The sequence below is a fragment of the Theropithecus gelada genome, chromosome 8 (assembly GCF_003255815.1).
Source record: "Theropithecus gelada isolate Dixy chromosome 8, Tgel_1.0, whole genome shotgun sequence".
NCBI lineage: Eukaryota > Metazoa > Chordata > Mammalia > Primates > Cercopithecidae > Theropithecus > Theropithecus gelada.
The window spans coordinates 3485159-3511310 of record NC_037676.1 but is presented as its reverse complement, the minus strand read 5'-3'; the positions used below and the strand labels follow the sequence as shown (position 1 = coordinate 3511310).

Genomic DNA, 26152 nt, shown 5'->3' with positions numbered 1-26152 from the left:
GAATTGAAGGGTTGTGGTAATGGAGGCATTTGCTGTACTCCACAAAGCTAATGAGAGCCATGGCAGAAAGAATTAAAGAGAATCATGTTCTGAATATTTTTCTCAGTTGGAATTGGCAAATATGGTGAATATTTGGAAGAGCAAAGGAGATGTTAAAGATAGCAGGTTTCTATCCAGAGCAACTAGTTATATGTTTGTCCTTCCATTAGCTTTGCAGACAACTCTGGTAAATGTAGTCTCTCCCCCATCACACCTCCCACCCCCCAACAAAAATAAAAAAAAGAAACTAATCCAAAGCTGTCACATGACACAGAGGTCACTCACAGTGCCTTAATATGAAAGAGGTTAAGGATTTTCTCCCTAGGTCTTGATAATTTGGAAAATCTCAAGCAAAGAAACAATATTAAGACATTTTGTCTTAAAATAGCTAACTGGTCGATTATTACTATTTTCGTGGGTAGGATTTTTTTTCACTGCTTAATTGTAGTTTAGAAAGGAAAATAGTCCGGGCGCGGTGACTCAAGCCTGTAATCCCAGCACTTTGGGAGGCTGAGGCGGGCGGATCACAAGGTCAGGAGATCGAGACCATCCTGGCTAACAACAGTGAAACCCCGTCTCTACTAAAAAAATTACAAAAAACTAGCCAGGCGAGGTGGCGGGCGCCTGTAGTCCCAGCTACTCGGGAGGTTGAGGCAGGAGAATGGCGTAAACCCGGGAGGCAGAGCTTGCAGTGAGCTGAGATCCGGCCACTGCACTTCAGCCTGGGCAACAGAGCCAGACTCTGTCTCAAAAAAAAAAAAAGGAAAATAAAAGTTTAAAACGTTTTTTTAAATAGTCATTAATTAGTTAACATGATACTTTACTTGGCACTACAAGTTAATTTAGATCCTCTTATTTTTACTTCTACTTCATATTTGCAGGCCAATATAGGATTCATTTGCATAACACTGAAGGAAGCCTGAATGCTGGTTGCAACTTTATTTTTTGGAAAAATATGTATTGTTTAAAGAATGAAGTCACCTGATCACTGTTACCGTTAGGATGACCTTTCTCTCCTCCCCACTACTCCCATTTGTGGAATGTATATTTTAAAGCTACCTGTGATATTGAAATCCCCTAAATCATATTCTACCCATGATAAATTAAGAAACTTATTTCTAATTAAGAACCTACTAGTATGATAATGTTCCTCTGGACACAGTTCACTTAAAGTGTATTCTAATTTAGTTTTCCTTGTTAAGTAACCAATAGACATTCACCTTTATATGCTAGGCTCATAATGCTTTCATATTCATATGAATCTTTTGAGTTGACTAACCTACAAAAGCCAAAGGAAAGAGATAATACTATATCTTCAACTTAACCCAAATTTTTATATTCTTAAGTTTATATTTTGGCCAGTGGAATAATTTTATATTAATTTCAATGTTTGTATCATATATGTTATCTTAGTATATCAGGCAATATGACTGTGTTGGTGGTATATGCTGACAATGTATATGGTTTGAAATACCAGTATATGTTGGAGAAAATACTGTTATATACTACTAAAATAAAAAACTACTCGTGAAGGAAAATGTTAATGTTGTAATGAACATTATTTTAATTGTTTCTTTGCTAACTTAGCTTTGAGTCTTGCTTTTCTTACATTTATTTTAGCTAGCATTTGCTAAATTATGCTGTAATTGTCAGTGTTCAACCCAGTGCCGGCAGGTAAGAATTTTAATTCTTGACTGTAGAATTTACCTAAGTGTAACTACTCTTCTTCTTCTGCTTAGAGGAGTAAAGGATGTTCTAAAGAAGAGACTGAAAAACTATTATAAGAAGCAGAAGCTGATGTTGAAAGAGAGCAATTGTGCTGACAGTTACTATGACTACATTTGTATTATTGACTTTGAAGCCACTTGTGAAGAAGGAAACCCACCTGAGTTTGTACATGAAATAATTGAATTTCCGGTTGTTTTACTGAATACGCATACTTTAGAAATAGTAAGTGAATTTTTATATTTTAATTGTATTTCTAGCAGCAACTATTCTGGTGTTTACTGGTTATGTGGAGGACCTCACTTGCTGTTTAGCTAGAACTAGACTTCTAAAGTAAGTTTTTTCTTTGCTGTGAACTTTATATCAGCTTGATTAATAGAAAAGCTTTATAATAAAGCAATTTTAGATACTACTGCTTTCTTTTTGCAGTAGCGAAAGTTAAAATTTTTTTTCCATTTGCTTAGAACATCTGGGCGTGGACATCAGAATCTCCTGGTAAGTAAAAAAATAAAATACTAATGATACAGATGCCTGGCCCTAGTCCCGGAGATTCTAATTTAGTTCTGTGATAGGGCCCCTGAAATCAGCATTTTTTTAAAGCTTTTCAGTTGGTTTTAATATGCAGTCAGGCTTGATAACCACTGCTGTGGCCTAGTGTGAACTCTAATCTCTAAGAATGATAATTTACAAAAATGTCTTTTGAACCTGTCTCTCTAGTGGAAAGTTTAAGGGTGAAATGACTCATATAGCCCTGGTTTCTAAGCCAAATGGTATGTGTGCTTTAGATACTTGTCAGTGCATTATTAGTTCAGAAAGTCATAGTAGGAATTCCCTAAAAGAATACTGCTTGCCTTATAAAATCTGGGCAAGAATATCCTAACGTCTCATCTTTCCAAAAGTCACTTCTATGATATCCTCAGTTGCTACCAACCCACTTGGGAGTAAGTATAAAAAGGCTTTGTGAATTAAAATGCATAGGTTATTCTTAGTGCTATTAAAAATCTCTTTTATAGTCTTAATTAGTCTTTCTGTAATTTTCTCATGCAAAGCAGATTGAAGGTCAGTAAATTAGAAGGAAAAATGGCAGCTGTGAAGGCAAATAATCTTGCATAAGTCACTAGATTTTACTTCTGTCTTATTCGAGGATGTTACTGTAGCAGGTCTCCCGCATTTGGACGTTATGATTTACAGCTTTCGTCTGTATTGGTCCCACTACACACAAATATGTTATTTTTTTCACACCATAAAAAACCTTCTCTTCATCCCACTGCGCTGCCAGCTACCCCATTTCTTTGTTCCTCTTTTCGGGAAAATTCTTCACATAAGTTATATGTACTTATATATGTATCGCTTTCCTTTTCTTCCATTCTCTCAAATTCATACCATTGTGGGTTTACATTCAATAAAGTTTAAACTATGTATTCAATCCCATCATTCCACTGATATCACTCATCAACATCATCTTTGACCTTTACCCTAAATCTTGGCAAAATTGAACATTCTCACTTTTTTTTTTTCTATTTTGAGATCGAGTCTTGAACCCAGGCTTGAGTGCAGTGGTGTGAACCCAGCTCACTGTAACCTCCGCCTCCCAAGTTCGAGCAGCTCTCGTGCCTCAGCCTCCTAAGTAGCTGGGAATACAGGTGCGTGTCACCACACCCAGCTAACTTTTTGTATTTTAGTAGAGACAAGGTTTCACCATGTTGCCCAGGCTGGTTTCGAACTCCTGAGCTCAGGCAATCCACCTGCCTCAGCTTCCCCAAGTGGTAGGATTACAGGTGTGAGCAATTCTCACTTTAAAAAAAAATAATTAACACTGCATTGCTGGTTTGAATACTTTTTCCTTGGAGCATTTTCTTCAGGTATAACTTGTTCTGCTTGATTTTTCTCTAGCGCTACTGGATTCCCTATTTGCAGTTTTCTTGGCTGGTTCCTCATTTCCTTCCCAGCTTCGCCTTCCCTATTTGCAGTTTTCTTGGCTGGGTTCCTCATTTCCTTCCCAGCTTCGCCGTATCAGATGTCCCAGGTCTCAATCCTAGCTCCTCTTCTTAGCTTACATCCTCTCGCTTGATGATCTTATCTAGTTCCATAGCTTTCAGAAGCTATCTCTATGCTGGTGACTTTCAAATACATATTTCAAACTCGTACCTCTGTTCCAAATCCAGATTGCTTACTTGATATCTCTATTTAGATGTCTCAACCTGTTGAACTTACCTCCAGCCCATTCTATCTTTAGCCTCCTGTAGCTTGGGTGATGGCAGCTTTTTGTAATTAGAATCCTTCTAATTGCTCAGTTCAAAAACTTTGGAGTCATCTTTGACTCCTGTTTCTCTCACATCCAGGCCATCAATGATTCCTGTTTGGCTCTGCCTTCAAAATATATCCAGAACCCAGTCACTTAACTGAATTGCTGTGACTTCATTCTGAGCCCCTATCATTTATGTGACTTACTGCATTTGCCATCTAACTGGTCTTTGTGTTTCTGTCCGTGTCATCCTACAGCCAGTTCTCAACAAAGCTGCCAGAGTAATCCAATATAAGTCAGATCATTTCACCCCTCTGCTCAAAACCCTACACTGGCTCCTCATTTAACTCAGAGTACAACCCATATTCCTTACATGCCCTGGCCTGTTGTTTCCTCTGATTGTTTCCTGTCTTACTACTCTCTTCCTTAACTCACTCCTCTCCAGGCATACTGACCTACTTGCTCATTCTCAAAAATGCCAGGCTTGCTTTATCCCATTACTTGCCAGGACTTTAGCTCCAATTTTCTTACCCAGAAGTCTTGCTGACCGATGTTTTTCTCCTTCTCTCCCTCCCGCTCATTTTTCCTTCCGGTCCTTCCTTAAATCTTACCTCTAAATAAAGCCTATTTGTTTATCCTGTTAAAGAGTGTGGCCTATACCCATGTTTCTGACCCCCCTTACTGCTCTGCTTTTCCTTTGCTTGCTCAAGTGAGTCTCCTGCTTCATCTTCCTGAGTAGCTGGGATTACAGGCATCTAGGTTCCTTTAGTTTTAACCCTTATGACCTTTTAACTTACATAATTTATTTAAGTGATGATTAAAGATTTGGCCAATGAATGCATAGTTCTCTCTAGCATTTTTCTGTTAAAAGTTTTTAATAGTGAATAATAACATTTTAGTAATATCTGTTATTTAGTACTACCGAATTGTAATTATAAGGGAAGTTGCAATGTATTTTTGAAAGAATGTCATTTAAAATGATAAATAGTGATTTTAAAAGGATATAGACTTAATTTATCTGTGATACTCAGTTAAGTGGAATTTTGCAATATGTCTGGTAAGTAAAGAGTGTCTAACTTTTGAAGTTCAATTATTCTTTTTTTTTTTTTTTTTTTGAGATGGAGTCTTGCTCTGTCACCCAGGCTGGAGACCAGTGACTCAATCTTGGCTCACTGCAACCTCTACCTCCTGGGTTCAAGCGATTAGCCCACCTCAGCCTCAGTAGTTGGGACCATACGTGCGTGCCACCTCGCCCAGCTAATTTTTGTATTTTTAGTAGAGATAGGTTTCACCACTTTGGCCAGGCTGGTCTTGAACTCCTGACCTCAAGTGATCCCCCCCCACCCCGGCTTTGGCCTCACAAAGTGCTGGGATTACAGGTATTAGTCACCACATCTGGCCTCAGGTGTGTGTTCTTTACTGTTGCTCATTTACAATTCTTTACAACCATTTATAGCTTAATAGATATGTAGAAAGAATTTATTCTTAGGAAATACAATCTTTTCTTTTCTTAATTTTTAAATCTTCTGCCGTAAAGAATATTTTTTGTCATTTTCTCTGCTACCTAGGATTAACAGTTGCTGCCTTTAAATCTTTAGCGTTTAAAATTGTGCTTAATTTCTCAAAAGTGACTCAGTGTGTTCTGGTTAGGGAGGCATTACTGGGCTAGAGGAAAAAGCACTTAGAGATTGGAGCCTGATAACAATACTGGCCTCACTTAGTTTATGGAGTTGTGAGCATAAAATAAGACCATCGTGTCAGGAGGTGGAGACCATCCTGGCTAACACAGTGAAACCCAGTCTCTACTGAAAATACAAAAAATTAGCCGGGCGTGGTGGCAGGCACCTGTAGTCCCAGCTGCTTGGGAGGTTGAGGCAGGAGAATGACATGAACCCAGGAGGCGGAGCTTGCAGTGAGCCGAGATCGTGCCAGTGCACTCCAGCCTGGGCAACAGAGCGAGACTCCATCTCAAAAAAAAAAAAAGACCATCGTGAAAGCTTCTTGAAAAGGTTCAACATTGCTACAGGTACACTGTGTTAGCAACTCTTAAACTACGTATATGTTGTTAACAGTTAAATTTTGACTATTTAGAATTTAGTTCCATTGGATTTTTATATGAAAATAAAGACTATTCAGGAGTAAATGAGAGCAATAGTTTAAAGCTAATTTATTATAACTGAAGGCTGGCATTAATTATGAACCAAATGATTTTTTAATTTAAAAAATAAGAGTGCTTTTGGTATGGGGAATTATCTTTAAAAACTAGAAAGGTTTATGCTATGAGATCCTATAAAATTACAACCTGCTGTAATGAATTCTTCATGTATCATGTATCGTGTATCTTAAGTCATATAAATTACTTTAACTTGCTATCCTTCCCTTGCAGGAAGACACATTTCAGCAGTATGTAAGACCAGAGATTAACACGCAGCTGTCTGATTTCTGCATCAGTCTTACTGGAATTACTCAGGTTATAATTCTAAGTTCTTCTTTCTAGAGTTTGAAAGAGTTTTTGAAATTAGGGATTTACGCCGGGTGCGGTGGCTCAAGCCTGTAATCCCAGCACTTTGGGAGGCCGAGACGGGCGAATCACGAGGTCAGGAGATCGAGACCATCCTGGCTAACACGGTGAAACCCCGTCTCTACTAAAAAATACAAAAAACTAGCCGGGCGAGGTGGCGGGCGCCTGTAGTCCCAGCTACTCGGGAGGCTGAGGCAGGAGAATGGCATAAACCCGGGAGGTGGAGCTTGCAGTGAGCTGAGATCTGGCCACTGCACTCCAGCCTGGGCGACAGAGCGAGACTCCGTCTCAAAAAAAAAAAAAAAAAAAAAATTAGGGATTTATTTTATACATAGTTTTAAAAAATTATTATTGTTGTAAACAATTTAATACCTTGCTTGGTAAAGATGTTTCGTGTTGTAATAATTAAAAAAAAAAAAAAAACAGCAAATTTTACACCTGGTAACGTTTTCCTCAGCCTTTCCTCTTAAAGAGTTGTAGTGATGAATCTAAAGATTTCATTTGTAAAATGAAGCATCAGCAAATTGTTACCATACTGAACTTGGAGATAAATTTTATTTATTTATTTATTTATTTATTTTATTTTTATTTTTGAGACAGTCTCACTCTGTCACCCAGGCTCGAGTGCAGTGGCATGACCTCGGCTCACTGCAGCCTCTGCCTCCTGGGCTCAAGCAGTTCTCCTGCCTCAACCTCCTGAGTAACTGGGACTACAGGCACGTTGCTACCACACTGGGCTAATTTTTGTATTTTTAGTAGAGACACGGTTTTGCCATATTGGCCAGGCTGGTCTCAAACACCTAACCTTAAGTGATCCTCCTGCCTCGGCCTCCCAAAGTGCTGGGATTACAGACGTGAGCCACCATGCCCAGCCAGAGATAAGTTTTAGAGTGTATCTGTTTACAACCTGACTTTATATGTTGCATTTATTTTTTATTTTTATTTTTTTGAGATGGAGTCTCACTCTGTTGCCCAGGCTGGAGTGCAGTGGCACGATCTTGGCTCACTGCAACCTCTGCCTCCCAGGTTCAAGCGATTCACCTGCCTCAGTCTCCCAAGTAGCTGAGACTATAGGCATACACCTCCATGCCCGGCTAATTTTTTTTTTTTTTTTTTAGTAGAGACTGGTTTCACTGTGTTGGCCAAGCTGGTCTTGAACTCCTGACCTCAAGCTTGCCTCGGCCCCTGCAAAGTGCTGGAATTACAGGCATAAGCCACCACACCCAGCTTGTTTCATGCATTTTTAGGTCTCTGATTTTTGGTTGTATTCTAATGTGGTAGGCACTTTTTTCATTTAGTTGGTTCGTTCATTCACTCCACATGTGTTTGAGTGCCTACTATAATATATGCCAGGATTCATATGTATCTTTATGTGTATATAGATGTGTGTCTGTCCAGTGGTCACAGTAGGCCTGATAAGTCAATGTTTTATTGGGGTGTTGTGGACATCTAGGAAAAGGGCTTCCATATATGACAGAGGGAATAGAAGACTGTCCTGGGGAAAAACATCCTCAAGTTGACGAACTTGGGCTGAGTCATGAAAGGTAGGTAGGCAGAGAAGAATGGCTGGGCATTTCAGGTGGGGACTGGCAGGACTACAGGTAGTTCAGGATGGTTCAGATGTGTATGGGCTGGTAAGAAATGGTCCAGATAGGCAGAGGCAATCCAGATCCTGAAGGGTCTTGTGCATCTATTTATCCTGAAAGCCTTGGAGAGTGGTTGGAAGATTTAAATATGAGAGTGATAGGGTGGACCCGATTTACGTTTTAGGAAGATCAATCTGGCAGCAATATGTAGTATGCGTGGAAAATTGTGAGACCTGAGATGGGAAGACACTTAAGGAGCTGTGGCTTTCAACTTAGAAGAGATTGCTCTTTTCCCGCCTCTAGAAATCCAGTAAGCCACTATGTTGAGGCCTATAAAAAGAGAACCAACGACTGGGGATGATCTTAAATCTTAATTTTGGGAGGATTATACATTTCAGTTGAAAGTCGTCCCTGGTACTTGGTTATGAAATTTTTAAAATTTCTTAAAAATGAAACTTTAGGTGGAGCTAAGCCAAGGAAATCATGAATTTAAAGCATCAGCCTTTCTCATACTGTTTCTTTCCCTCCAACTTAGGTCTGGGTATTTTGTAGGACTACGTGAAGCTACAGCCCTGATTTTTGTATATTTTACTTTTATATCCTCAGGATCAGGTAGACAGAGCTGATACCTTCCCTCAGGTGCTAAAAAAAGTAATTGACTGGATGAAATTGAAGGAATTAGGAACAAAGTATAAATATTCAATTTTAACAGATGGGTAAGTATTTAGGAAGATTATTTTTTGTATCTACTTTTTAAAGATTAAAGATACCCTAATTTATTTAACTTTTAGAATAACCACAAACTATTATTGAAGACCCTAGAGTCTCACCCCACAGGGGATAGTGTTTTTCCTTTCACCTAAGGATGGAAGAGAGGAGGAAAGCAGTGGTCACAGTTCAATCCAGGACTAGAACACTACAGAAAGATCAATATGTAAAGCTAAAAAGACTTTCCTACAACTCTGTTTTTATCATGACACTTCCTTGCTCAAAAAGTCCAGACTCTTGAGCTTGGCGTTGAAGGCCCTTTCATCGCATCCCACCTTACCCGTTTAATCTAATTCACCTGCCATTAATCCTCTTCAGTCAGACTGGCCCAGGAATTCACATGGTTTATCCTTTCTCTGTGTACTTACGTATGCTTCCCTCTCTACTGGGAGAGTCTCTTCTCGACAACTTCTTTATCATTTTTCAAAGCCCATCTTGTGTTTTACCCTGACAACCCCATTGATCTTTTTTCCTTGAAACCTTATAACTTCTATGATATGTACCATTCATGTTGACATCTGACCATATATTCTGATACGTAATCTATGTACATACATCAGACTTACTTTTGCAAGGAAATTTAAAATTCTTTCAGAGAAGGACTTTTGCTGCCTGATAATCTTCCATAATGCTTACCTTAGTGGTGAGCTTAAAGTGTATGCCCAAAAAGCATTTGTTAAATGAAAAGCTAAATGGGAAGATTAGAAAAATTAAAACATAGATGACAGACATTGTGCCAGGGCAACTCCTATACCTTAAGGCCATTAAGGTTGAAAAGAACGTCCTAAACAATTTGTTTCAAACTGTACAGATTATCCTCTATCCTTGAGATGTCACCAACATAGAGAGTTTAGAGATCCTCACATATGATAGGAGAAGAGCATTGAATTTAATCACATCATAACTGTTAAGTTTGGAAAAATGTTTATGGACCCCTTTAGAAATCTATTACTGATTTTAAACATGAATGAGCAGTGCTCTGCTAAAGTATACAGGTGTTTCTGCTGTAATATAGTATATGCAGTTCTGTTAAAGTGTCATTTTCTGGGACAGATCACTCAAAACCTATGCAATTTTGTAACTAGAGCACTAACAAAAACCAATCATTGGAGTCTCCATAAATAATTTGGACACAGCCCAGGCAAGCAACTAAGGGAAGGTAAGGTTGCGTCAAAGTATATTAAAATTGCACAGAAGCACTAGTATCCTGGGGACATAAACTTGTTTTTAATTTTCTTATAATATAGTCGACATTATTATAAGAAAATGCAAAGGATTATGTCCTGTTCCCGGTATAGCAGTTGAATTGAGGGCTTTTTTATTTCCTGCTGAAGTTTATAATTTCCACTGCTATTATTCTGACTCTCCTTGCTTAAGAACAACCACATGTGAACCAACACAATTTCCGTATTACACAATCAGTATTGTCCTTAACTACAATAAATTGGTTAGTGTTATAGAAACATGTTGTAGCAGAAAAAAATTGTATTTTAACCGTTTGATACCAGCTACTTTTGTCTCTTCCATTTTTTTGTTTTTGGTATTGTTTCAAAGCACACTGTCAACTTACTTTGCTAAGTCTGGCATTAAAAGTAAGCTTAGCATAATACTCAGCAAGATAGAAGCCTGCCCAGAACCATAAAAACAATCAAGATGAGCCTAATAGGAATTAGTTTGTGAGCAAAATTTAATATATCCGACTTCTTTGTTTTTTAAAGCTTTATTTTGAATTAGTATTTTGTAGGAAGCAAGGTTAATTTTGTCAGGTTAATGTTACGTGTGAATATGAGAAAGTTGACATCAGTAAAAGATTTAAAATACTCATTTGTAAGAATAGTATACCATTTATTTCATCAAGTTTTTGTCTTTTTTTTGATTTATAGTTCTTGGGATATGAGTAAATTCTTGAACATTCAGTGCCAACTCAGCAGGCTCAAATACCCTCCTTTTGCTAAAAAGTGGATCAATATTCGGAAGTCATATGGAAACTTTTACAAGGTAAAATTTCTATATTTAATAATTATATGGTTCTTCATAAATTTGTTAAATTTTGCATGTACGTTAAGTTGTAATTTTCCAGGTGTTTTTCATGGAAAAAGGCTATATAATTAGTTCTTACTCTCCAGATTCCAAATTAGTTATGTTCAAATTAGATAAGCCTTTTTCTCATTCAGCCTGTTAACTTTATTTAAATAGGGTAACTATATATACCTGACAAGTTTGAAACTGTAGGGGCAGTCAGTATGTGGATCGTTTGTGGAGCAAATGCTCCCCACTGGATTTTAATTTTACTTTACATTTATCAAAGTTAATATGTGTGTGTGGTGTAAATGTTTAAAATATTATTGCAAGACTTACAATGAATGTCAGTATTCGGCCATAGCCTTCACCAGAACTGGTTCCTGTTCTGAGGCAAACACTTTCAACTTTTGTAAAGCTCTTTTTTTTTTTTCCCCCCCCAGATATTTACCTTTGTATTTCTAAGTTTCATGCTTATACTACTTCTTGACTTTTCCGTTTGTGACCTGTTGAATTCCTGCAATGAAAGATGAAGATTGAGCTTGACTAAGCTACCACTCCTGCATGTCCTTCCCTTCCTGCATCTTTCTACTATAGCTCTATTACCTTTCAGTCAGAGCAGTCAGTGTTCACAACTTTCCTCTAGGTGTAATAATTTACTTCTGGCGTTGTTTACTTATCCCCTTACTCTCCATTCAAACTGTAGGTCACTGCTTATGACTGAAAACACTCACGTAGTCTGTCAGATTTTCTTTTTTCCTCTTTTTTTCCTTTGCAGACTGTCTTCCTGGAGCCTTTAATCCTGTTCTAATCTGAACTATTAGTTCTTCAGGCTTCTTTTAAAATCATCTTAGGGGATTTCCTTTGATTCTCCTTCATTCTTTAGATCCTATGTTGTCATTTTTCTCCCTTACGGTTTCATTTTGGAGAAGGATGTTCTAAAGTAGTTTCATGAGAAAAGGTGCTTTTCCTTACAGACTCTTCTGTTTTAACAGTCTTTTAAAACTGAGAAGTATGCATACAGAAAGTAGAGTTTTGCAGATTGTTATAAAGCAAATACCCTTGTAACTTCCACCCACTTAACTCCCTTCCTTCCTCATGGAGTTAACCCTAATTCATCCTTTCATGGTAATCATTTTCTTATCATTCCTTATAGCTTTAATATTTAAATGTATATCCTTATACTATATAGTTTTGTCTGGCTTTGAGCACGATATAATTAGTGTTATACTGGCTATATTATTTATTTATTTATTTTTCTCAATATTATGCTTGAAATCCATCCACATCATGTATGTCACTACAGTTCATTCACTTTATTGCTATTATTTCCATTGTGTGATTATACCAGATTTGTTTATCTGTTCTACTTTGGCCATTTGGGTGGTTTTTATTTGGGGCTTCTATGAAGATACTGTTATAAGCATTCTTCGGCACGTCCCCTGGTGTCTTTGTGCACTGATTTTTCTGGGATATAAACCTAGGAGTCCAGTTGCTGGGTCATGGGATACGTACATCATTGACATTGCTAGATAATGCAAAAATAGTTTTCCAATGGAGTTGTACCAGTTTGCACTCTTATCAGCACTGTGAGTTTATAGTTGCTGTAAGTTTTTGCCAGCATTGATATTATCAGACATTTTAAATGTTTTTTAAATTTGGTGGGTGTGTGATACCATCTCATTGAGGTATTACCTATCTGGATTGCGTTTTTGTAAACCCCTTGTTTAAATTTCTGACCATTTAAAAAAAAATGGTAGTCTATTCTTTCGTCACTGGTGTTTTTTACTGGTTTATAGATTTTTACTTTGGATGCTAGTCCTTTAGTTATATTTGATAACTTTTTTATGTGCATTTTTTGTTTATTTGTCTTTGAGATGGAGTCTCATTTTGTTGCCCAGGTTAGAGTGGAGTAGCGCTATCTTGGCTCACTGCAACCTCTGTCTCCCAGGTTCAAGCAGTTCTCCTGTCTCAGCTTCCCAAGTAGCTGGGACTACAGGCGCCCGTCCCCACACATGGCTAATTTTGTATTTTCAGTAGAGACAGGGTTTCACCATGTTGGCCAGGCTGGTCTCGAGCTACCTGCCTTGGCCTCCCAAAGTGCTGGGATTATAGGCGTGAGCCACCGCACCTGGCCTTTTGTGGATCTTTTTTTTTTTTTTTGAACTCATTTTGTGAATTTTTTTAAAAATTGTGTTCTGGAAAATTTCAAACATACAGAAATAGGTATAATGAGTCCTCATGACCCAGGTTCAACAATTACAAACTCATGGTCAGTCTTGTTTCATGTGTATCCCCACCCACTTTCCTCTTCCTTATTATTTTGAAGCAGAAGTCAGATACGATGTTGTCTGTAAAAATTTCATTACAAAGCTCCAAAAGCTAAGGGTCATTTTCTTAGAAACACAGCTACCATACCATTGTCACATCTTAAAAAATTAGCAGTAATTCCTTCATCAAATAGTCATAAATATTTTCTTTTACCTTTTGTGTGTTGAATCAGATCAGAATAAGCTTCACAGATTTGTAGTTGGTTAATATGTCTCTTAAGTTTTTTAGTCATTGATATGTGTGATATCTTAATATGTCTCTTTAGTTTTTTTAATCTCTTCTTTTTCTTCCCTAGCAATTTTATTTTATTCTTTAAAGAAACTGAGTCATTTATCGTGTTATGTTTCCCCTTATCTGGATTTTGTAATCGTATCCTGGAATGTGGTTTCAGAGATGTCGCTGTCTTCTGTATTTCATGTCAATTTATACTCCATTTGAGAAGCTCGATCCCCTTTAGGTTCTTTTTTTGCTACAAGTCCCAGATGGAATAATTTTTATTATTAAGAATTAATAAACCTTAAAATAATTTTCAGTCAGGTATGCATAAATCTACAGCTCACAGTATATTAGTGTAATCAGAAAGTTGTAGATATTATAAGGCAATAAAATGCTCCCTGCTTTTTTGAGTAAACACTGGTTTCTCTTTGTGGACCTGTTTATTTTGGCCAGTTTGTTAGCCTACTCTTTTTTTGTGTGTGGTTTTCCCCTCTTCATAATAGGTAACTATAATGCAATTAGTTGTATAAGTAGAAACTTAACGTTTCCTTTTTTTTTTTTTAATCTTATCTAAGACTTAAATAAAACTCTCCGTCACAAGTTTCTGTTGTCTATAATGCTAATAAGGTATTTGGTATGTCTCAAAACATTTTTGTTTTTTTAAAAATAAAAATGACCTTTTTTAAAAAATTTTTTTGAGACAGAGTCTTACTCTGTCACCCAGGCTGGAGTGCAGTGGTGCGATCTCAGCTCACTGCAACCTCCACCTCCTGGGTTCAAGCAGTTCTCCTGCCTCAGCCTCCCGAGTAGCTGCGATTACAGGCGTGCACCACCACGCCTGGCTGATTTTTTTGTGTTTTTTAGTAGAGATGTGGTTTCACCATATTGGCCAGGCTGGTGTTGAAGTCCCAACATTGTGATCCGCCCCCCTTGGCCACCCAAAGTGCTGGGATTACAGGCGTGAGCCATCGCGCCCAGCCAAGAATGACATTTTATCCAACCTTTCTTGGGGGCAAAGGGTGGAAATGGGTAATTAAACTTGGAGCTTAATCTCTTTCATAAATTTAAAAGGTAGTAACTGTAATAATTTCACAATTATTTCTGTGAAATAATTGGCTTAGGCTAAAATGGGACTTGGTTTTTCTAAAAGTAGGCGGAAGTAATATGAATGAAAATATGGTCTAAGACACATTTTTATACAAGATTTTGGAGGGAAAACCCAAACTTCTTTGTGCCTGGCATATCAGGTGCAAATGTGGGCTTAGCGTTTCCAAATTTTACAGCTGTTTCTTTCTTTCTTTCTTTTTTTTTGAGATGGAGTATCACTCTGGCATCCAGACTGGAGTGCAGTGGTGTGATTTCAGTTCACTGCAACCTCCGCCTCCTGGGTTCAGGCAATTCTCCTGCCTCAGCCTCTCAAGTAGCTGAGATTACAGGTGCCTGCCACCATGTCTGGCTAATTTTTTTGTATTTTTAGTAGAGACTGGGTTTCACTATGTTGGCCGGGCTGGTTTTGAACTCCTGACTTCGCCCCCCTCGGCTTCCTGAAGTGCTAGGATTACAGGCATGAGCCACCACGCCCAGCCTTCTTTATGTCTTTATAGGCCTATGTATACGCATTAAAATACTGTTGTTGAAGTAAAAGGAAAGGATGAAATATACCTCCTTCCTGTAAAATCTGTTTTTTTCCCTCCCTTTACAAATACTTAATTCTGGGTTGAATTTAAGATAAGCTCACATGAATTCATTTTCTTTGGAAATTAGACAATTTCTGCCTTTGCTCTTCATGTGTGTTAAACACAAAAAACCCTGCTTACACATGTAGAAAGTTGAAACTACAGTGAAATGTTACTGCTTTCAAATGAATGACAGGATACTATGTTTGCAGAAATCCACAACTTTTCTAGGGGCAGAGCATGAAGTCTCATCTCCGGTGTGCAGTCAGATTGTACCTATAAAGCTCTTTTCTTAAAGTCGGATTCTCAGGCTGAACAGAGATTGAGAGAAAGGATCCCTTACCTCATCATACTCTGGTGTTGAAAGGGAGGAAAAATACTTAATTTTCTCCTACAGTTTTTCCAGATTGTACTCAGTTAGACTTGAGACTTTCAAATAGCTTTCCTCAGTTGATACCAAACCCAAGCAAAAGGTGGACGTTTTAAGGTTTTCTGTTATAACGTGATTATTTCCAAAGACATACTCCATTACCTTTGAAATGCAAGAATCTTGTCACTTGAAGTCAAACATTTTCTCCAGCTTCTGATAGGGACTTGTTCAGCTGGTTCATGTGATGAAAAATGTCTATAAGGAGGCTACGTTTTGCAGCCCTTCTTCAAACTGCTCAGCAAAATCTGGCCTTTTTGTTTTCCTATTGTTCACCTTTCAACTCAGACACCTGATGGAGAAGTTTTCCTTGCTAAGCCAGAGGAAGTAAGAGGTTGGTTTGTTCTTTGTCCAGATTTTCACATCATTTTTAAAAACATGATGAAGTGACTGGCCTTTGTTTAATAAAGTTAGTAACTCTTTTTCAGGCATTATCTAGGACTTTTCATTTTAATCTTTTTTTTTTTTTGATGGTAAAATATACATAATACAGGTTGAAGTATTGTGTATAATGAGTATCCCTAATTGGAAATTATTGGGACCAGAAGAAATGTTTCAGATTTGGTTTTTTTTTTAGATTATGGAATATTTGCATATACATAATGAGATATCTTGGAGATAGGACCCAAGTCTAAATATGAAATTCATTTTTGTTTCGTATATACCTCATAGCCTGAAATTAAGTTTCATACAACTTTGTGGATGAAACAGTGTATGTACATTGAACCATTAGAAAGCAAAATTGTCACTGTCTCAGCCACTGATACGGACAGTCTGGTGGTTTGGTATCATTCCTGATGCTGCCAATAAGCAATCGCTTTCTTAGTCACACACAAATTAATTGTGCGTCATGTACCTGTGTTTTGACTGGGAACCATCACATGAGGTGTGGAATCTTCCACTTGTGATGTTACGTTGGCGCTGAAAAAGTTTCCGATTTTGGAGCATTTCAGATTTTGGGTTTTTGGGATTAGGGATGTTCACCCTGTATAACACTTGCTGTTCACTTAAAAACGCTCCCAATCATTGTTAAGTGCACAACAGTTCAGTGGCATTAAGTACATTCACATTGCACGACCGTCACCACATCGTTCTCCAGAACTCTCATATTCTGAAACTGAAACTCTGTGCCTATTGAACTTCCCCTTCCCGCCAACTCCTGGCAATCATCATTCTTTCTGTCTCTCTCAGTTTGGCTTATCTATATACCTCTTATAAGTAGAAGCATACAGTGTTTGATCTGTTGTGACTGGCATATTTCACTGAGCATAATGTCTTTAAAGTTCATATTGTATCGTGTCAGAATTCTACCTTTCTGAGGCAGAATAAGAATTCATTGTATGTATTTACGGGCTGAGTATCCCTAATCCCAAAATTCAATATCTGAAATGCTCCAAAATCTGAAACTTTTTGAGCACTGACATTGTAGTCAAAGGAAGTTCTCATTGTAGCATTTCAGGTTTTGGATTTTTGGATTTTCAGATGAGGGATGCAAAAGTGGTGTGATGTAAACATTTAATATTTCAAAATCCAAAACATTTCAAATCCAAAGCATTTCTGGTCCCAAGCATTTCAGATGAGGAATACGTAACCTGTACCACATTAAAAAAAAAAAATCCATTGATCGTTTGATGGACATTTAAGTTACTTCCATGTTTTGGCAATCATGACTAGTGCTGTTATGAACATGGGTGTACAAATATCATTCTTTTTCCTGTGTAACCAGAAGCTGAATCATGTGCTCATCCTATGTTTAATTTTTTCGAGGAATCTCCACATTGTTTCGCACAGTGGCTGTACCATTTTACATTCCCACCAGCAATGCACAAAGTACTACATTCTCCATATCCCTGTCAATGCTTGTTATTTTCTGGTGTGTGTGTGTGTGTGTATGTGTTTGTTTATGGCCATTCTAATAGGTGTGAAGTGGTATCTCATTTTGGTTTTGATTTGTATTTCCCTAATAGTGACGTTGAGCATCTTTTCATGTGATTATTAGCCATTGGCATATCATGTTTGGAGAAATGTCTATTCAGGTTCTTTCCTCATTTACTAAATGTGAGGTATCATGATGTTTTGAGTTGTAGGAGTTCTTTATTCGGGATATTAATTCCTTATCAGATATATTCTTGCAAATGTATCTTCTGTTCCATGGGTTGCCATTTCACTCTACTGATAATGTCTTTAGTAATAAGGTTTTTAATGTTGATGAAGTCCACTTTATTTTTTCTTTTGTTGCCTGTGTTTTGGTGACATCCAGGAAATCATTATCCAATCCATTGTCATAAAGCCTTTTCCATAGGTTTTCTTCTAAGAGTTTTATAATTGTATGTCTTACATTTAGGTCTTCCATCAATTTTAGTTAATTTTGGTATATGGTGTAAGATAAGGGTCCAACTTCATTCTTTTGCACGTAGATATTCAGTTTTCCCAACACTATTTGTTGAAAAGGCCGTTGTTTTCCCCATTGATTCAGTGTATTTGTGAAGGTTTATTTCTAGACTCTATTCTGTTTTATTAGTTTATATGTCTATCTTAATGCTAACACCACTGTCTTTCAATTACTATACTCCTTCCTTCTGTTAATGGTTGTGTTAACATTGTTTTTTAAATGTTGAGCCATCCTTGCATTTCAGGATAAAATCCGGCTTGGTCATGGCACATAATTATTTTAATATGTTGCTGATTTAGGTTTGCTTATATTTTGTCAAGGATTATTGCGTCATGATATTCATAGGGGATACTGATCTGTAATTTTCTTTTTTTTTTTTTTTTTTTTTTTTTTTTTTTTTTTTTGAGACGGAGTCTTGCTCTGCCGCCCAGGCTGGAGTACAGTGGCCGGATCTCAGCTCACTGCAAGCTCCGCCTCCCGGGTTCACGCCATTCTCCTGCCTCAGCCTCCCGAGTAGCTGGGACTGCAGGCGCCCGCCACCTCGCCCGGCTAGTTTTTTGTATTTTTAGTAGAGACGGGGTTTCACCGTGTTAGCCAGGATGGTCTCGATCTCCTGACCTCGTGATCCGCCCATCTCGGCCTCCCAAAGTGCTGGGATTACAGGCTTGAGCCACCGCGCCCGGCAATCTGTAATTTTCTTTCCTCATGAGGTCTTTGTCAGGCTTTTGCATCAACGTGATGCTGACCTTAATGGAATGAGTTGGGAAGTATTTCTTCTTCAGTTTTTTTGTGGTAGTTTGAGGAGACTTTGTTCTAATTCTTTAAATATTTGCTAGAATTCAGCAGTGAAGTAATCTGGTTCAGAGCTTTTCTTTGTTAGAGGTTTTCAGTTATTGATTCAGTCTCCTTCCTAGGTATAGGTCTATTCAGATTTTCTGTTTCTTTGTAATTCAATTATTGGTAAGTTGTGTATTTCCAGTAATTTGTCCCTTCCATCTAAGTTATCCAGTATTTTGGAAAAGTTATTTTTAGAAGTGCATTTTCCAAGTGATAATTAGTGGAAGGTACAAGATATATTGCAGTATAACAGCTTAAGATAATTATGGATATTTTACATGATTTGCTTTGTGATTATCCCAGTAACCCTATGAGTAAATAGTAGAACCGTTAGTCCCATTTTATGGATGAAGAAGCTGAGATCCAAAATATAACAATTTTTTTTGTTTTGTTTGTTTTTGTTTTTTGAGATGGAACCTCACTCTGATGCCCAGGCTGGAGTGCAGTGGAGTGATCTCAGCTCACTGTAACCTCTGCCTCCCGGGTTCAAGGGATTCTTCTGCCTCAGCCTCTTGAGTAGCTGGGATTACAGGTGTACACCACCATACCCAGATAATTTTTATATTCTTAGTAGAGATGGGGTTTCACCGTGTTGACCAGGCTGGTCTCGAACTCCTGACCTCAGGTGATCCACCTTCCTTGGCCTCCCAAAGTGCTGGGAATACAGGCTTGAGCTACCACACCCAGCCAATAATTCTTAAAAGTGGAGGTGCATATTGGAATTTGGGGAGTGTGAGTTTTTTTTTTTTTTTTTTTTAGTTTATCAAGGAACAGGTTTTAAATAACTTGAAAAACATCACACGACATCATCTTTCATTCTTAATCTTCATTATCTTTAGCCATCCCAAAAGGCTAGTCTTTTTATCTAAGAAATCAGTCAAGTAAAGTAAAAGATGATAGAAAAATACCATGTAAAATAACTAATTTGGTTTAGAAAGGTAGATTCAACTTACATGTCCTGAACAATACATTCCCTTTAATAAATTATTTTTAAATTTTAAAACTGCAGAGGTTTCAGATGTCTGAGGATTCGGTCTGTATTTTCAGCTAAAACTCTAAGATCATATTTTAGAACTCTGAAAATTTGAGGTTTTTTTTTTTTTTCTTTTATTTTCCCCGATGGAGTCTCGCTCTGTTGTTCAGGCTGGAGTGCAATGGCTTGATTTGAGCTCACTGCAGCCTCCGCCTCCCAGGTTCAGGCAGTTCTCCTGCCTCAGCCTCCAGAGTAGCTGGGATTACAGATGTGCACCACCTCACCCAGCTAATTTTTTTGTATTTTTAGAAGAGATGGGGTTTCACCATATTGGCCAGGCTGGTCTCAAACTCCTGACCTCAAGTGATCTGCCCATCTTGGCCTCCCAAAGTGCTGAGATTACAGGCTTTGAGCCACATTGCCAGGCCTGAGTTTTTTATTTGCCTTATTTGACTGGGGGTATTGCCCTTTGCCTAGCTTTATTTAGCTATTTGTGCTAATTTTCAGTTCCTATTTTTCAGCTTAACTGTGGCTTATATTACAGTTTAGAACACCAAAGAATTATTTACTAAGCTGTTTATTTTTCAGGTTCCTAGAAGCCAAACCAAACTGACAATAATGCTTGAAAAATTAGGAATGGATTATGATGGGCGGCCTCACTGTGGTCTTGATGACTCTAAGAATATCGCCCGAATAGCAGTTCGAATGCTTCAGGATGGGTGTGAACTCCGAATCAACGAGAAAATACATGCAGGACAGCTAATGAGTGTGTCCTCTTCCTTACCAATAGAGGGCACTCCACCGCCACAAATGCCACATTTTAGAAAGTAACAGCCGTTTTGTGTGTGGATCATTCCAATTGAAGTTGCTATGAAGAGGTAGCAGATGAATCTCATTGAATTAGTCCTATAGTGCAAACTTTAAGCACCTTAAAACATTTAAGATCTTATTACAGGTGATAGAGATAGATAGATGTATGTGAACAGATTTTGCAGGAAGGCGTACTGAATTCTGTCACCAGCACTTTTGATAAGAGCAGTATTCGTTACACAGTAACAGTTCCTGCCTTGAACTGACTTTTATAATTTAAGGTGTTCACTATATTTTCTTTGGTTTTAAAATGCAAAATCTCATTGGCTGTTCTCTTGAATGTCATATCATACTGGTGTTAAAATATGTAATGTATTTCTTTATTAACATCACTAGATGAAACCATATCTTAAAATGCAGAAGTGATTGGAAAGTAGGTCTTATCTAGCCTTTGGATTTCAAGAATATCATAGTCCTTTTGATTTTTCAGAGTTTATATATGAAGTTCACCATGTATGTGATGAATTTCATAAGGTACTTGGTATACATATTTGCCTGTGTTTCTTTTCAACTCATAATTGGAAGAATTGTGATCGATTATAGGATCTGGTTAAAAATTCAGTTACTGAAGGAATTAATGAGAACTTGGAAGAAAATACTGAAAGGACTATCATAAGGGCTGTAGCTCAAACTTCATAATACATAAATCACTGGCGTCTTTTTGGATTTGGTTGTTTGATTCTCCTTCCTTTTTTGACATATATATGCCTTAATTCTTCAATCTGAGGGACCATGCTTTGAAATAGACTGAAAATTAAGGGTCACCACCTAATTTTACTTTGTATTCAATATCATAAGTGAGGTTAATAAAGTCAATACTTTCTACCACATATTATGTTTTTGTTATTAAAAAACTTCATTGGCCACCAGTGAAGTTAGTCAATAAAATACTTTTTTCTGATTTTACATAGTAAGTGGCTGCTAACTGTTGAGTTATTCTTAACTAAATCTAAAAACAAAAATATGCATTTCGACTTGATAGGGTAGAACTCTTATCTAGAGGCTAAACCCATGTATTTTCAGAATTGAATTTTTCTTGATTTCAGGGGACAATTTTTCTTGATTTCATTGACATTGCTTGCTTCCTGCCTTTTACCTTTTAATAAAAATTGTGATGCTACTTTATTCTGAAGATTTATATTTTATAATCAAATGAATTTCCTCAAAGGTTTCCAAACCTGATATATAGGGTGAAAAGCAGGAAAGTAGACGTTTTGCTTGGTGTGGGAATTACCTACATAGGGCGGTAGATTTCTTTTTCTTTTCTTTTTTTTTTTTTTAAGATGTAGTCTCATTCTTTTGCCCAGGCTGGAGTGCAGTGGCGCGATCTCGGCTCACTGCAACCTCCGCCTCCCGGGTTCAAGCAATTGTCCTGCCTCAGCCTCCTGAGTAGCTGGGATTAACAGGCTCCCGCCACCACGCCCAGCTAATTTTTGTATTTTTAGTAGAGATGGGGTTTCACCATGTTGGTCAGGCTGGTCTCGAACCCCTGACCTCGTGATCCACCCACCTTGGCCTCCCAAAGTGCTGGGATTACAGGCGTGAGCCACCGCGCCTGACCCAGGGCGGTAGATTTCTTAAGCCAATAAATTTCTGCTTTTGAGCAGTAGTCATATAATCAGTGTCATAAAGAATAATGTGTAAATAACAGAAGGCATGAGTGTGTGGTGTTCCTAGATAAACTGTTACAGATTATAGTAAAATAAGGAAATCTAAGTGCTTTAAGTTTATACAGTTAACTCTTAGGATAAGACAGATATATGCTGAGATGTTTGTGAATCCCAGATAGCACTGTATGATAAACTGTAAAGTATTAATGAATGTCGTAAAGAATTTCCTACAAATCCTTACTGTGCCAGGGCAAAGGAGTAGAAAATAGCAAATCACAGATGGCAGGAGATCTAGACACTCTTTAGGTGATTTTTTCCATATAGCCATCCTACTGTGGAATTCAAATCCATGCTCTAGCAGAACTCTAATTGCCTCTCAGCACTTCCAGAGTCGCACAGGAATAGCTGAAACTGCAATTGGAAAATCTGATGATGACAAGGAAATACTACGTTTCCGGTTTTGTTTTAGCTCTATCTGCTAATTTCTTTGCCTATTTTCCGTTTTGCCAAGTACCAACAAGCTTATGTTGTATTTCTTTTTAAGACCTTCAACATTATAAGCTCTCAGTACCCTATGTTTTGTTGTTGTTCGAGATAGGTTTTGCTCGTCTGCCAGGCTGGCGTGCAGTGGTGTGATCTTGGCTCACTGCAACCTCCGCCTCCTGGGCTCAGGTGAGATCCTCTTGCCTCAGCCTCCTGAGGAGCTGGGGTTACAGGCGCGCGCTACCACACCTGCTTAATTTTTGTTTTTTTAGTAGAGATGGGGGTTTCACCACGTTGGTCAGGCTGGTCTCGAACTCCTGACCTCAAGTGATTTGCCCACTTTGTCCTCCTACGGATGTGAGCCTCTGCGCTCAGCCATAGATTTTTACTGTCTTAACCCATTTTAATTCCTCTGTTGAGTCTCTGTCCTCTCCTCCAATTTGATTTGGGATTTTTCTGATGCGATTATACTAAACATTGAGAGTACTGCTTTTTACTCTGACTTTTATTGTGTTGTCTTTCAAAGACAAATAGTACAATTTTGTACAAGGAAACACGTAAGAGATGGATGTCTTTCTGGTATCCCCACGAAAACAATATTAGTATACTCTATTATTGTTACTTATTAATAGTATTTACAATTTATTAATTATTAGCTATGTTAATTTTTATTCTATGCTTCATTTGCTCTGACATTGACATAGTGGATTTCTGCTGATTTTTTTCGAATCCACGATCTTTATAACCAACTGAAAAATATAATAGAGCATTATATTTCGTCTTTATTTGTGTTCTTTTGGATCAAGTATTTAACATTTGCTCTGAAAAAAATGTTTTTGTGACGTGTCTTTGTTGCCTTGAGATAGAGCTGTTTATCCTGCCTCCTAGGGAGAAGTTTCTGCCTGGATTGAAACAAAAAAACACAGGAGTCACAAGCATGTTACCTATTAAAAGAGAGAGGGTATCTCTGAAGACTAATGAAAATGGTAATTTTTTAAAAGATGGGACCAGTTGACTTTTAGTATATCACCCCAAGTATTATCCCCAAAATGATAATACAAAACAATAATTTGGAGACCAGGAGAAAAACTGGTAGTAGGATTATGGGGGAGGGGAAGAAGCACAGGTGGTCAAGATAATAATGCGTGTTTGGCCTCAGCTGTAGGTAGAGGTGCCAGAGAAACTACCTGCCTCACAGATGAGCACACACAGGTGCATTGTAAAAGTCTGGGAAGGATGTATTGTACTCTGAAGGAAGACTTTCCATTTCTAAGCTACCATGGAGAAGTATAAGCTCCTTGAGACCAGAGACTGTGACTTCTGCATCTTTGATTCCAGCGACATATGATAAAATGTTTTGCACATAGTTGAATCCAGCGTTGATAAATAAAGGACAGCCTTACATCTTTTTTCTGTTACACTTAGCAATTTCCTCTTTCTTCTGCACCACCAACCTGTATTTCAAGCCTCCCTGCCCCACAGAGCTTCCAAAGCCAATAAATTTGTTAATCTAGAGCAGGGGTCAGCAAACTGCCACCCCTGGGCCAAATCTGGCCTGCTGCCTGTTTTTGTATGGCCTACAAACTATGGTTTTTATATTTGTTAATGGCTCAAAATAGTATTTTGTATAATATGAAAATTACACGAAATTTTAGTTTCTCTGAATAAAGTTTTGGAAAGAACTACCATTCTCATTTGTTTTCATGTCATCTCTGACCACTTTTGTGCTACAATGGCAGAGTTGAATAGCTGCATCAGTGGTACCATCTGGCCAGCAAGGCCAAAAATACCGTCTGGCCCTTTACAGAGAAAGTTTGCCTACCCTTACCTCTCTTATCGAATGCAATATGTAAGTTGCATCAACAAACAAGAAATGGGACTGATAACATGAGAGCCTAGAGCTGAATGTTAAGGTGCAATGATGATACTTGCACCAAACATTTATTGACACTGTTAAGTACTTTACCCCATTGTTTAATAAGAATCTGGTGAGGGAGAGAGGCCTTCTCTCCAGTGTACAGGTGGGAAAATTAGGTCCAGAGTAGTTAACTTGCCAAAGTTTAAGTTGTGGGAGCTGTAGACTCTGGCAGTCTGACTTGAGCCACTGCTCTTTACCCCTGTGCTATGTATGCTGCCTCCCCTCGTAGACTTTGGCTTAACCTGATATTCCAGGAACAGATAGGTTGTCCTAGGTAGAATAAACATCTTTCTGCTACAGTTTAAACTAGACATTTTCAATGCGGTTTTACTAAATGCTGCAAATCAGATAATTTGATGTTCATTCTTTGAAGCAATATAAAGTATTTTTAACTTCTAATGTAACCAGCTCTGAGGTTTTTTGGAGATGGGGATAAGTGGAGAAGGAGAAGGATTTTTGCTTTAAAATTTCCCCAGTGTTCTTGAGATGAGAAATGTTAGTGTCTTGAGTTTATAATGACACAGGCTAAAGGGCTTAAGCCTGACGGATGGATTAAGAGGTGGAAGTAATTGTTTTTCTGGATTCCTTACCAAGACTTGGGTAAGGGGCTGATGCCTGAGGCTTTAAACCAGATCTGCTTTTCTACTTGCAAATGAATGTTCTCAAGTTAAGTTTCATTAGATTTGTTTTAGGATGAATACTGCTCAATCATTGTGGAGCCACAAGGCATGCTTCTTTTTATTGCACTTCTCTTTATTGTACTTTACAGATACTATTTTCTTTTCTTTCTTTTTTTTAACATACTGAAGGTTTGTGTGAATCCTGTGTGGAAAAAGTCTATTGGTGTCATTTTCCCAACAGCATTGCTCACTTCATGTGTCTTACATTCTGGTAATTCTCCCTATATTTCAAACTTTTTGATTATTATTATCTCTCTTAGGGTGACTTGTAATTAGTGACCTTTGATGTTACTATCATGGTTGTTTTGGGGCACCACAAACCACACCCATATAAGACAACAAACTTAATTGATAAATGTCTGTGTTTTCCCCATCGCTCCCTCTCCAGACCTACCTATTCCCTGAGACATAATATTGAAATTAGGCCAGTTAGTAAGCCTACAGTGGCCTGTAAGTGTTCAAGTGAAAGGAGGAGTCACATGTCTTCCACTTTAAATCAAAAACTAGAAATGATTAAGCTTAGAGAGGAAGGCATGTCAAAAGCTAAGACGGGCTGAAAACTATGCCTCTTGATCCAAATTGGCCAAGTTGTAAATCCAAAGGAAAAGTTATTGAAGGAAATTAAAAGTGCTGCTCCAGTGAGCACACAAGTGATAAGAAAGCAAAACAGCCTTACTGCTGATATGGAGAAAGTTTTAGTGGTTTGGATAAAACATCAAACCGCAACATTTCCTTAAGCCAAAGCCTAATCTAGAGCAAGACTGTAACTCATATTCTGTGAGGGTTGAGGGAGGTGAGGAAGCTGCAGAAGAAAAACTGGAAGCCAGCAGAGATTG

General features: G+C 37.9%; 1 protein-coding gene and 1 long non-coding RNA gene across 3 annotated transcripts in view; both read left to right on the top strand.

The window, feature by feature from the left end:
* Positions 1-26152, top strand: part of ERI1 (exoribonuclease 1) — a 94635-nt gene that overhangs the window by 8172 nt on the left and 60311 nt on the right. The window contains exons 4-8 of one of the 2 annotated variants that reach the window (XM_025395043.1): positions 1779-1989; positions 6396-6479; positions 8723-8832; positions 10768-10882; positions 20344-21533. In XM_025395043.1, the coding sequence (XP_025250828.1) occupies positions 1779-1989; positions 6396-6479; positions 8723-8832; positions 10768-10882; positions 20344-20586 (763 nt within the window). In that variant the 3' untranslated portion in view covers positions 20587-21533. Of the gene's footprint in view, positions 1-1778; positions 1990-6395; positions 6480-8722; positions 8833-10767; positions 10883-20343; positions 21534-26152 lie in introns of those variants that run through there. The other variant, XM_025395044.1, reaches the window with a different exon arrangement.
* Positions 22207-24401, top strand: LOC112630631. The gene is made up of 2 exons (XR_003120903.1): positions 22207-22450; positions 22635-24401. It is a non-coding gene; the product is annotated as an uncharacterized LOC112630631 (long non-coding RNA).